The sequence below is a fragment of the Phaseolus vulgaris genome, chromosome 1, assembly GCF_000499845.2.
Source record: "Phaseolus vulgaris cultivar G19833 chromosome 1, P. vulgaris v2.0, whole genome shotgun sequence".
Taxonomy (NCBI): Eukaryota; Viridiplantae; Streptophyta; class Magnoliopsida; order Fabales; family Fabaceae; genus Phaseolus; species Phaseolus vulgaris.
The window spans coordinates 19,832,610-19,844,623 of NC_023759.2; the positions used below are offsets into that span (position 1 = coordinate 19,832,610).

General features: G+C 36.1%; 1 protein-coding gene and 1 long non-coding RNA gene across 3 annotated transcripts; one reads left to right on the top strand and one right to left on the bottom strand.

Annotated features, from left to right (window-relative positions):
* Window positions 1–890: 890 nt before the first annotated feature.
* On the bottom strand, window positions 891–5,372 carry LOC137813749 (nudix hydrolase 12, mitochondrial-like). Of its 2 annotated transcripts, XM_068616163.1 has the most exons (6): window positions 5,032–5,372; window positions 4,812–4,887; window positions 2,972–3,086; window positions 2,800–2,883; window positions 1,726–1,875; window positions 891–1,507 (listed from the first exon to the last, which is right to left on the bottom strand). In XM_068616163.1, exons 2-6 carry the CDS (start codon window positions 4,880–4,882, stop codon window positions 1,223–1,225), a joined length of 705 nt encoding a protein of 234 aa, XP_068472264.1. In that variant the 5' UTR covers window positions 4,883–4,887; window positions 5,032–5,372; the 3' UTR covers window positions 891–1,222. The 2 variants fall into 2 exon arrangements, with proteins under 2 accessions (XP_068472264.1, XP_068472265.1); XM_068616164.1 differs by lacking the exons at window positions 4,812–4,887; window positions 5,032–5,372 and adding an exon at window positions 4,482–4,749.
* A 4,874-nt stretch (window positions 5,373–10,246) lies between these two features.
* On the top strand, window positions 10,247–11,187 carry LOC137815468 (uncharacterized). The gene is made up of 2 exons (XR_011081757.1): window positions 10,247–10,583; window positions 10,924–11,187. It is a non-coding gene; the product is annotated as an uncharacterized lncRNA (long non-coding RNA).
* Window positions 11,188–12,014: the final 827 nt, after the last annotated feature.

Here is a 12,014-nt window from a genome sequence, read left to right on the forward strand (position 1 = left end):
TTACAATCAAAGTAAATTTTATTATAAAAATAAAAGCAATTTAATATATGTATTAATAATAAAGATCTTTTTCATCATTGCACTCATCACAACATCTATGCTTTTTATAAACAAAAATGGTAACTTCGCATTTAATTTTTAACGCTTACAACTTAGATGACATCAAGTAGAAGTGAAAAAAGATGACAACATGACATTCAATTAACGAGGTGAATATAACTTAACAAAATTATTTGCAAAAGAACTAATTTATCAACAAAAGAAAACTTTTGAGACCAAAGTATTATTGAAATTCTTTCAAAGACCAATAAAATATCGCTAATATCTTGTAATTAGGACGCGAATAATACTTAATGTTTGATACTTCATATAACATCTTCTGTTTGTGAAAATAAACCCTAAAAGACTTGCGCAAAAGCTAATTATTTTAGTTTCAATGTTATGTTCTTCAATCTTGCTTACATGTGCATCCACACAACATGATAAAAAAAAGACATGCGCATGAGAGGACACGTCAGAGTTGTGATATAAAATCATTCGAGTGTTTTCACTTAACAGGACAACTAACATAGGAGACAACTTTTCAATCACATTTTCTTAAAGTAATTTGCTTAATTTTGTTGTAATAAGATGAATCTATTCATTTTAGATATGCTATTCTAAGCTTGTTCGTTAGTTCGTTGTCTCATATGATGTTTGATCCTTAGCAAAGTCTTTCGTTCTTCACCGTGATATCAAGTTTTATTATCCTGAAAATTTTATCAAAAAAGCAAAAGGCACGGTTTTTCATGGGTCAGAGAAACGTGAACTTCACAGAAAACACAGCCACTGAAACAGGTAACAAAGGATAGTGCACATGCCCAAAAGAATTTTGAGAAAGAAATCAAGGGTGCTGTCTGAAAAGTGACGTGTTAGAAGGTTATAAATTGAAGGTTGTCAAAAGCAGCATAGTTTTTGCCCTTTGTGACACTACTAGTTTTCACAAATGATGCTATTTTACAAGCCTTCAGTTTCAGTGGGGGTGAATCAAACAACTGTTAAGTCCATATACAATTTCACCACCACACTTTTACATCACAATCACATCGGACAGAAAGAAAAAAACCCGACAAAATGAGGTTGATGATTGCATGTGCATCCAAGTCATAACTTCACAATTTGAAGAGTTACAGCACAATGTTGATCCAGTAGATAAACATTTTAGCAAAGTGTCATGGTGATGTCAATAACCAAAGTGGATGGCTATCTCTTGAGTAGCACGTGACAGAAGAGTGGCCGTAGGAGGCATGCCATGGTGCTGCATGGTAGAGGATCTTTTATAGCAGTTAGATGACATACTTTGGCATTCTGGCACATCTGCTACTGTAATTGAAGGTGGTTCAAGTTCAATATTCTGGTCTTTCTCCTCATCAAGCTTTCTGTCTTCTTCCATGACTCTCAAAAACGCCTCAAGGGCATTAGACATCCAGTCATATCTGCTGAGTCTGAATGCCTCTTTTATGTTTAACTAGGAAGACAAAATATGAACTTTGACTCGGTTTAAGTTGTTCTCGGAATGTGAAAGCATTATCATGCTTCATGTGATGTCGAAAAATACAAATTTATTGCAATATATTTATGCAGGTTTAGTAATTGTAGCACATTTAACAATTTGAAACTTGAATTATGCACTTCTCCTAAGGGTGTGTAATTCTTTAGGGACTTATTCATAACACTAACACATACCCATTGGCGAGCACGATTGTTCTGCTCTGGCCATGTCTCAAGTTCTTCAGTCACCTCCAAGGCAAACATGTATCCTCTGCAGCCTCCTTCCATGCTACACAAGTCTTGACTGCTTTTGCTTCTGAACTCCCATATTCCTAATGGAATTTCCTGAAAATGAATGCAACGCAATTAGATAAAGAAGATTCATAAAACTCAATACCATATTTTGCAAGAATGAACATCATCTCATCATTATCCCAATTGTTACATCGAAGAATCATTACCACGTTCATTCAGTTATTTTTTATTAACCAAAACAAAATGATGTACAGGTAATGGACCATTACCTTGATTTTCAATTAGTTATTCTTGCAGTTAATGCTTCATGATATGGAAGCAAGTTTCATACATGGATTGTGATGTTTATGTGGAACAGTAGAAGAATAATCTGTATCCTACCCTTTTAAACTGCAAGAAGGGTGATTCAGGGGGACTTAGATTATTCTATTACTAGTTTGGGGCTTAACCAGGTGACTAGAATGAAATTTCATGTAAATATATGCTACCAGAGATGGGTATTTTCAACAAGTCCAAGACCAAAATTTACTCCAAGTACATAATATCAAGTGGTAAATCTTTTACGCATCATGCTGAATCAAATCTGAGTTTCACATATACATGGAATTACAGTATAAGTAAAGAGTTTCCATGCAAGCAAAGAAGTTAGCAGCCAATAAAGGTTGGTTTTGAGAATATTTGAGCACTAACAGCTTTGCATCATTGTTTGAGCTCAGAGAAAGGTTTCACCGCATCTAAAGAGCTGGAGTTAGGTGTGATATCTCATATCTTCCATAGATGGTTAAGTTTTCTTAAAGATATAGAAAACTTACAATATGAAGCTGAAAGCGATGAGAAATTTATGGCATAGGCAAAATGTTTGGATGATATCATCATAATCATCATTTCATACACAGATTATTGAATACTATCGATTCTTCCTTTTGTTATGTCATTCTAATTAGTATGTTTAAACATTCTATGATGGAGATGGATTTTAACCAATACTTCAACAACCAAGAAGGATGAACCTACTCTCAGTATTCCTTTAACTCCTGCTTCCTCTAGAGCTTCGCGGCAAGCAGCTTCTGTAACAGTCTCATCATCCTCCCATCCACCCTTGCAAGAGAAGAAATAGAAATTTTCAATATAAAGGGTTTCATGTTAATAAAGTTCATTAATCATTAGTGCAAACAATATGAAGTACCTTTGGGAATACAAGGTCATCACGTTTTGGTGAAGAAATCATTAGTACTTCTATTATCTCCTCAGTTTCTCCCATTAGATCTGTGTTGTCCTTTCTCCATCTATAGGGAATACATCTATTAAAATGCATAAGAAAAAATAATTAAAATCACATTGGTGATAAAATTCTGTAGTAACTAGTATTAGATGCTAGTCCTTAAAACTCTACTAGAAATAGTGTATTGCTTGAAAGGGGTTCTGCAGTCTCATTTCAAAATCTATATCTGTAAGCAACAATGGTTACTGTTCAAAATAAGCTCCGAATATTTATCTCAGTTAGATGTTACCGACATCCAGAAATCCAAAATTAAGATTAAGACAGGTTGGCTTTTAGCTTCTTATTGTTCTTCTTTCATAAATCACTGGTTGTTTATTACCCTTGAGTAAAATTTTCTTTTGGGTAGAAACCTATAGTATGAACACGTGATCTTTGTTTTTTAAAATAGATTCTTCTTCTGGGGAATATATAATTATGGTGTTATAGAATTTGAACCTGTTATCCAACTAGATATCAAGGCATGGTTTTCAATTTAGGAAAAGAAAAAAGAAAGGAACAGTAAAAGTAACACGTTTTCATGCTGTAAGAGAACTGTTGTGGTTTTCATGTTTCCTATTCAGTTTTGTAATACCAAATTTTTAGAATCCATGATATATGTTAAGATAAAAAGAAAAATGTTAAAATGTCCAAGTGAAACTTTAAATTATTTCTTTTACCAAATCCCACCGATTCATTGTTTCTTTTTGTGTAGCCAAAAGGTTTAAAAATTTGATGAGTGGCTTTCCCTAGTTTAATCCATTTTTGTGTTTAATTTATGGCCACTTGGATCAATGATTCCATCCTGATAAAAAGGAATAGATCCGAAATTTCCCTGCAACTGCTAATAGCAGGCTGAATCCAACCTTCAACCACAAACATGTTTCCCATGACTTGCATGGAAAGTTTTATTAGTTTTATAAACAACACCACTACCCCAGTTAACTACTCTGCATGCGCCACAGTGTTGTTACCGATAACTCTCGAGATTGTCCCGTTATTATATTCAGATAAAGCCAAAACAGATCACGCAATTTGAAGCATTTTATTATGTAGACATTAAGTCAATGTCATGGCCCACTATTTTGATATATGATTGTAATGGACACATCCGCATGAAAATAATAAAATAGTTTAACATCAGACAGAGAAGACAATTATGCATAAACAGTTTTAAGATGCCCCTCTTCTATTCCATAAGAAAAAACCATTTAGATTTCTACAACTGAATATGACTTTATTTACGAGACAAGAGCAGAGAAGGAAGGGAGGAAAAAGATAGATTTTAACCATCAAAGACACAGATGCAGAATTGGAACCATATTTTGAAAAAGCACCATAAAATGCATGGCTATAACAAAAAGTAGCGATACAAGTCAAAAAGGGTGGTAAGGAACAGAAGGGAAAAAGATGAGATTTTGAAGGTTGTTAGATATACCATCTTAGATTTGATCTGTAAAGGTTCTTAACAAACATCTACAGCACCTCCAAAACATCTAAACCACCTCCAAGTAATTGAAGTAAGCATGTGGAACTTTCCAACAATTACTTGATGCATTTTTTCTTGGATATGCATATGGTTGCAAACAAGACTAATATCCTTCAAGGATCTGAAGCACTCAAGAAATTTTCTCCATAGAAAAGTGTTAGGAAAAAAGGGATGAGATTTAAATACACGTTAGGTACCTTAAACTAATGACAATTGATTTTGAGATGAAATCTAAGAACGGTAAAGAAGCCATGGCCTTAAAATAAAATAAAAACTTACCCAGAGACAAGGCGCAAATTGTCTTCATAACGCTGTCTTTGTCGCCCTGTTCGTGCTGGCACAGACGACATATGTTCTAGCAAAAGACAAAAAGCAGTGGAAGCAGACAAAGGAAAACAGGGGAGAATCAAAACCAAGGTTGTGAATTGAGAATATGGGGGTGGCTGAAATGGAACAAATGAAACAAAAAGCGTGGAAACAGTAACAGGTGAGGCTCAACCCTGAACACAAAGAAGCTCTTGAATGAGAGAGGCTTTATGGTTGAGGTGCTGTGTTGGTCAACACTTGGTTTTGTGTTTAGGTTGAACGATTGCTTAGATGAAGGTTCAGATGTTAAAGTTTCAAGAACCCTTTCATGATAATGGTTTTGTTTGTTTTCATAGCATAAGGTTACTACAAATAGCCGAATGAAAGCGTAAATGGTAGCAACCCTTTATCCCTTTTGCAAGGACAGAAATCTAGAAGAAAATATGCTTGTTTTAGCAGAATGAATGAATGAAAAAAACGACAAAGGAAGAAAGGCTTCCACGGAAAAAAGGGAAAGAGAGTGATAGAGCTTTCACCGGGTGCAGCAATGGCATCCTTTTATATAGCAACCATCTCTTCAGCTTCATATACAATAGCCTGTTTTTCTTTTTAAAAAATAAACTGGTCATTGTGTTTAATTATTCTTTATTCTGATTCTGGCAAAAACAATTTTCTTTCTTAATTTAATTATAAAATACTTACCTTATTGCTAAGTTTAACCAATAATACAATGTAACATGATTGAGAAATTACCAATTCTTTTTAAGCATAGGATCTAAAAATTACTAACAAAAATGCATAACCATTAGCAATCACTTTCAAAAACTATGCTTCTTTTCAAAAATATTTTAATGTGTAATTTGAATTTCTTGAGCATAAGATTCACCAACACTCTAAAAAGGTTTTATGCTTGCTTTTATGAAGTGACATGATGCTTGATGAATGTTTTTAATGTGGTTTTTAATTTATTCAAAATTATTAAATAAGATGTAAAAATAAAACCATAGGAAAGCATATATATATTACTAATCTTAATTAGATTTCCGGTTTCCAAGTGGAACTATCTCCATGAGTTTCAACACTTTTAAACCAATAATAAGACTATATTTGATCCGAGACTTAGTCATATTTAACATTCCCCATCTTCTCCAATATAAAAATTGAAGTCAGGTCTGTCATAGAAATTAAACATGTGTTATCAATTAAGTTACTATTATTATGATTTATGTTAAGAAAAATAAAGGTGTACATTAACAGGTAATTTCATTCATTTATTTAATTTCCTTAAATTAATGTGCTTTTTTATTTAATTTTTAAATATGAAGAAGTTATTATATAGAATATTTTTTAAAAGAAATTTAACTAAAGGTTTTTCACCATTAACAAATTATGTATTTCTTTTTAACAAAATAAAAGTGATAGAATGGGAGAGTAGAAGTCCCACCTTGAGGATTATTGAAAGATTTAAAGTAGAAGCAGTGAGTCAATTCCAGCCACTCAACAAGTCCACGAGATGTTTAACAATTAAATGTTAAGGAAAAGACAAGGGTTTAGTATTTGAGCCCTTTAACATAATGTTGAGGTTTGATCTCCGAGTAACATAGTATTTTAAGGTTTGATCTTCCATTTAAACATAAAGTGACCACTAGACTAGACGTACCACTCTACAGGCAAATTCCATAAGAGAGTGACTATTTTGTTAAATATACATCCTAAATTTCGTCTAGTTACAAGCAAAAATAAAGGTTTTTGACTGGGAGTTCATAATGATAATAATTATTGTTTTCGAACGGAGTTGGAACTAAGAGAACTATTGAACTACTTCTTGGTCGGTCGGTCTGCACCTCACTCCTTTCTCTCTGACGAACTCCTGCAACTCTCACTATCTCACTCCTCGACTCCATGGACTCCGAGTTGGGATGATACCTGCAAAAGGCACTCCGACACTCAAGTCAAACTTCGGCATTCGACACTCAATGTTTAGTATTAGATGATTGTGTCCCTAATCTTTTGGGATTTGTGCTTATTATATAATTAATGTGGACTCTTTGTCGTTATTGGGCCTAATTAAAGCAGATTAATTGATACTAGATCATTGATTAGTTTCGTCATTAGTCATGTCAGTCGGCCTAGACCGAGTGCTGAGTCTCATGCTCGGTCGAGGGGACTCGAGCGATACACTTGCCCCCAGGCTTGAGGATGTTGAATTCGAAGAGTCTTCATCTGAAATCTTTGTGACGGTTGGGATTCCCGATATGAGATGTGACGCTGGCGGCACCGAATGCGTGACCTGACGCGTAATGATGGCTTAGGTTTTTTGGTGCCATCCGTCATGGATCGTTGGATCGAGGAAGATCCAACGATTGAGATGTGAGGGACACTCAGTCTTCCTCTCTTCTCTGAGACTATAAATAGTGGTCCCCTACTATTTCGTCTTACTGCTCCCTTACTCCGACTTTCAAAACTGAATCATTATGGCGAGGTGTTTTCCCTTCATCTCGAAAGGTTAGTCATGTCTTCCCTTAGCTCTTCGTCTTCTCCTTCATCTTCGTCTCTGTCCTCTTCTTCTCCTGATTCCTCCATGATTGAGTCTTTGTCGGTCGGGGCAATTCAAATGTTGCCCCCCGTGGAGACTTCTGTGAGGGTTAATGATCCGGAGGATGTTGCCAATCAGGCAAATCATGTCAAAGAGTCATCCCATTGTTTGGGATTTGATTGGGTTGATCCCAAGGTGACTGAGTTCATCTCTGTCTATAGGGACTCGTGCTCCATGGGCTCCTTTATGGATAACCATAATCTATTGAAGCTGGATACCGCTAATGACATCTTGACTATTGGTTATTGTCGTCCGACTGACACCATTTGTATGGGTCAGGCTTCCTCGGAGGGTACATTCTTCTTTGTTTACTTTTGTCCTTTTCTAGACCTGCACATTGCTTTGCCTTTCGATGATTTCACGATGGGTGTCCTTCAGGCACTCAACGTTACTCCTTCACAACTCTACTAAAAAACATGGGCTTCCCTCTAAACCTTTCGGCTCATTTGTGATATGTTTTGTCTCCATGCAACTCCATCCATTTTCCTCCATTACAATACATCCCACTCGGCCGACCCTGTCAGCTGCTTGTCTCTTGTTAGCCGCCCGGGTGACACACTATTTCCCCCCTTCACATCCTCGTACAAAAACTTGAAGTGGAAATTTTTCAAAATTTTCATTAAGCCTGAGGGTAGGGAGCTTTTCTTTGACGAGGGCGGCCGATCCAATTCCCCTTGTATTGGACCAAGACCCCCACTCGCTTCAAGAAATGGCCTCGTTCGGCCTCCAACGCCGAGGAGCTAGAGGTCTATGCTTTATTTGATAGCCTCTCAAGAAGGTTTCCTACCCGGAAGCTCTTGTCTGTTTATAAGTCATTCCAGCGATAGATTAACTTTCATGGTATATTTTTTTATTTTTTATCATTCCTCTCCTCGGTCGACCTATATTGTTAACTTACAAATTTTTCCTGTTGTAGGCATTATGACGAAAGAAGCTCTACAACCCTTCCCCTATCGGGGCGGCCGGTCCTTCCACCGTCCATAAGGAGAAGAAAAGAATGATGAAGGACATTGCCACAACCACCCGGTCTCCGCGCGACACTCTACGACGACCCCCTCAACCCTCTCCCATTCGGCTCGAGAGTCCCTCGCCGACCAGGGCCCCTTCGACCAATGTTGCTGCTGCTAGCCACCCTTTGGTGCTCATTGGAGGAGATTTTAAGTTCTTCAGGGGCATTCAAATTGAGTTGCATCACTAAGAGGTCTCAGCTATCCGCTAATACTCGCAACCGGAAGGTTGAGGAGATATCTCGGCTAGAGCACGAGCTGTCTGAGGCCACCACCTCCTTGAAGTCGTTGTTGGAAGCAATATCGACTTATGAGTTGAGGGTGGCCCAAGCTGAGACCGAGCTCGAGGTGAGCAACATTCGGTGCGCCGAAGCTGTGGCGCGGGAGAATAAGGAAAAGAAGAAGGTGGTCGAACTCGAGAAAGCCATGGAGGAGCTGAGGCTGGAGAACTTGGCCTTAGAATCTAAGAAGGTGTTAGTGGAGGACAAGCTCGACACTCAGCAAGGTAACATCTTATTGATGTTGGGTTAGACCTTCAACCAAGCCGTCCGACAAGCTTACCTGTTGTACAAGGGTCCACCTCCAGAAGGTGCCTTTGACGTCAACAAAGACGTTTATGAGGGTAAGATGGTCATCTTTACCGAGTTGGACGACCTTTGGAGCTCGATGTCGAGGACTTGTCTTATGTAATGTTTAATGCAAAAATTGTCATAAATTCCACTAGTTGTGTTTTTGAATTTTTTTTTTTAAATTTTCACATATATTAGAGCTCTTGAATGGTTTTAACTTTTATCTTTGAGTTCTTAAATTGCTATTAGATCATTAGCAATTTTCTTTAGAATTAGGTTTCCATTATCATCTTCTTCAAATTTCAGTTTTGAAAAATTTAGGAATTTTTCCAAAACAATTATGTGGTGCGAAAAGAAATATAGTGATGTGAACAGTAATCTAGATATATTTTCCAAATGTGATGAGATATGTGGTGCAAATAGAAATTCTAGTGGTGAACATATCAATTTTTCCAAAATTGTTTTTTAAGGGTTTCAGTTACCTTCATCCAGTGTTTGAGTTTTTGGTGCGATTTTTCAATATCATAAGCTTTAAAATCCTCTTCCGCTCCATCTGAATTGACTCAAGTCTCAAACTTCATTCGGAATAGTTTGTGGTGATAAGAACAGTGCTTCCTGTTGGTGGTTCTTGATAGCTTGAAACCTCATGGATTAGCTTGGGTCTTGGCTTGATGGAGTGATTGGTAGTAGCAATGAAGAATGGAGGTAAAGGAGGAGCTGCAAAGAGCTCTTAGTTCTTAGGAGTGTCAAGAAGGTGTGAAGAGGGTGTGAAAAGAAAGATCAAAGAATGAGTCTATCCACGGAAGGGAGACAAGAAAAGTTTTGCTAATAATGTTGGCAGCATAACACTATACATTTTTTTATCTGAATTTTCCATACCCAAGCACCTCCATTTATAGTAGAACGACTGACCAAGGATACAAGGAAAAAGAGTGGGAAATTTGAATGAAAATCATTCGAACTTTGGCGTCTATTCTAAGTCACAAAGTAAGTGTGATAGTACGTGGATAATGTGATGTGACTAAATTAGGTCTAACGATCAACCTAATATTTAATATTGACTATAATTAAGCCTAATATATCTTGGGTAGATTTTAGAAACCTAACTCTAATCCTAATTTACTTAAAATAAAGCCAAAATTTTGTAACTTTTAAGCAAGAAATTTCAAATCATATTCTTTATATTCCTACGTCATGACTCCTTCAAATATGTATAAAATTTTGTAGTTTAAGCAAGAAATTTCAAATCATATTCTTTATATTCCTAGGTTATGACTTCTTCGTATAAAAGAATGTTTCTATTTGAAGTAACTCAGTTCCACTTTTCTTAAATTCTCCTGGCCATTGCCTAGTGGTTAAGGGCTCTGTCATCAGTTCTATTCGAAATTCTTCATTTTTTATTCGAACTTTGAAGCAATTCATTTTGCATGAACGACAAATTATTCCAGTAATTGAAGCTGGAAGCGTTGAATTCAGTGAAGAATCAGTGAAAATCGATTTGAGAGGCAGTGAAGGACTTCTGTTGTGTGCTGAAATGGAACATCTGTTGGATTTTTTTTGTGCGTGATTGAAGGTATGTGGTGTTTCTGCATGTTTGTACAAAGTAGAAATTGAAATAAGTGAATACCAGTAAATCATAACAATCAAGTTTTGCATTTATCATTTAATTTTGGTGCGTGTGATTTGTTGTTCGTTGCAGTGAAGATTTGTTTTTCTCAAACAGTTTAGCGCAGATTTCATGCATATTGGCTTTAATCACTTAAATTTTCAATGTACGGTATCTGTTTTGAATTTAAATGCCATTTCATTTTGTGATTTGATTCTTTGGTTGTGTTTTTGGTATTGATCGGTGGTGTTGTTCGTGAATTTGTAATTGGAATTGATTTAAACGTTTTATCAAACACTTTGTGCAGATATATGATATTTGAATTGTTCAAATTGACACTGGAACATCACCAACATGGTTTGATTTTCTTGATCAAACAAATGTGCCGTGGTTGAATTTTGATTTGTGAGTTGATGAATTGGTGCAGTAGACGTTGGAGCCATAATTAAGTTCTGCAAAATTGTAAACTTTGTTGTTCATTTGATTCAAAGGGTGCAGAATTTTCTGGTTTATGTGCTGCAATTACATTGATTCAATTATGGTTTAGCAATTGGTGCAGGTTAACGTTGAATTGTGAAATTGGATTAAAAAAAGTCACATAAATTGCTGCTGGAGTAGGTTTCAGTGCTAACTCTTTTGGTACAGATTTGGTGTAGCTTTCAATTTTAATTTCAATGTAGTGCTGGCTGAAATTGGCAAATAAATTGAATACAAAGTGGTGTCCCTGGTTGTTTGAAAGCTGAAGCATGAAAATTATAGTGAGCAGGAGAGTTAAACAAGCAAAATGCTGTCAATTCTGATTTTGCTATTCGTGAAAATAATTGAGCAGTGGCTGAGGTTTTGGTTCGGTGATTAGTTGGAGAATTTTATTTGAGGCAATTCACTTCAGAACTTGCGTGATAAATTGGCAGCGTAAATTTGATGACAAATTGGTGTGCAAGCAGCGTGAATTGAAGTAAAAGTTTGGCAATTGGAGATTTCTTGGTGTGGGGCCCATTGAACACTGCACGTGATAGCTTGTACAATGGATCAATTTGTGCCATTTTCATTATTGGGCATTGCAGCATTTTGGGCCAAACCGTGGTTTAGCTGCACTTGGGCTGCACAAATTCTAGCTGGCAATTGCTTCCTACCTTATCACTGCACCCGATTCTAGCGGAAAAGACGAAACCGTCTTTAAAAAAATTTCCGAAATATGTGTTTTGGATTTTTTTTCCGGAACGAAATTTTATATTACGGATTTTTTTATCTGGAATGGGTTTTTCATTTTTTTTCTGGATTTTCATTTCCGAAACAGAATAATCTCTTTCTGGATTTTTTTTTTCTGGAATGTATTATTTTTAATTCTGGATTTTTTTTGTCCGAAATAGAATTTTAATTTTAATTTTCAGATTTTTA

Excerpts from the sequence above, each read along its gene's own strand:
- LOC137813749 (XM_068616163.1), bottom strand. The coding sequence starts at position 4,882 with ATGTCGTCTGTGCCAGCACGAACAGGGCGACAAAGACAGCGTTATGAA. Across the intron at positions 3,087-4,811 it reads AATTTGCGCCTTGTCTCTGG|ATGTATTCCCTATAGATGGA; the intron begins GTAAGTTTTTAT and ends GCATTTTAATAG. Across the intron at positions 2,884-2,971 it reads ATGACCTTGTATTCCCAAAG|GGTGGATGGGAGGATGATGA; the intron begins GTACTTCATATT and ends TTCTCTTGCAAG.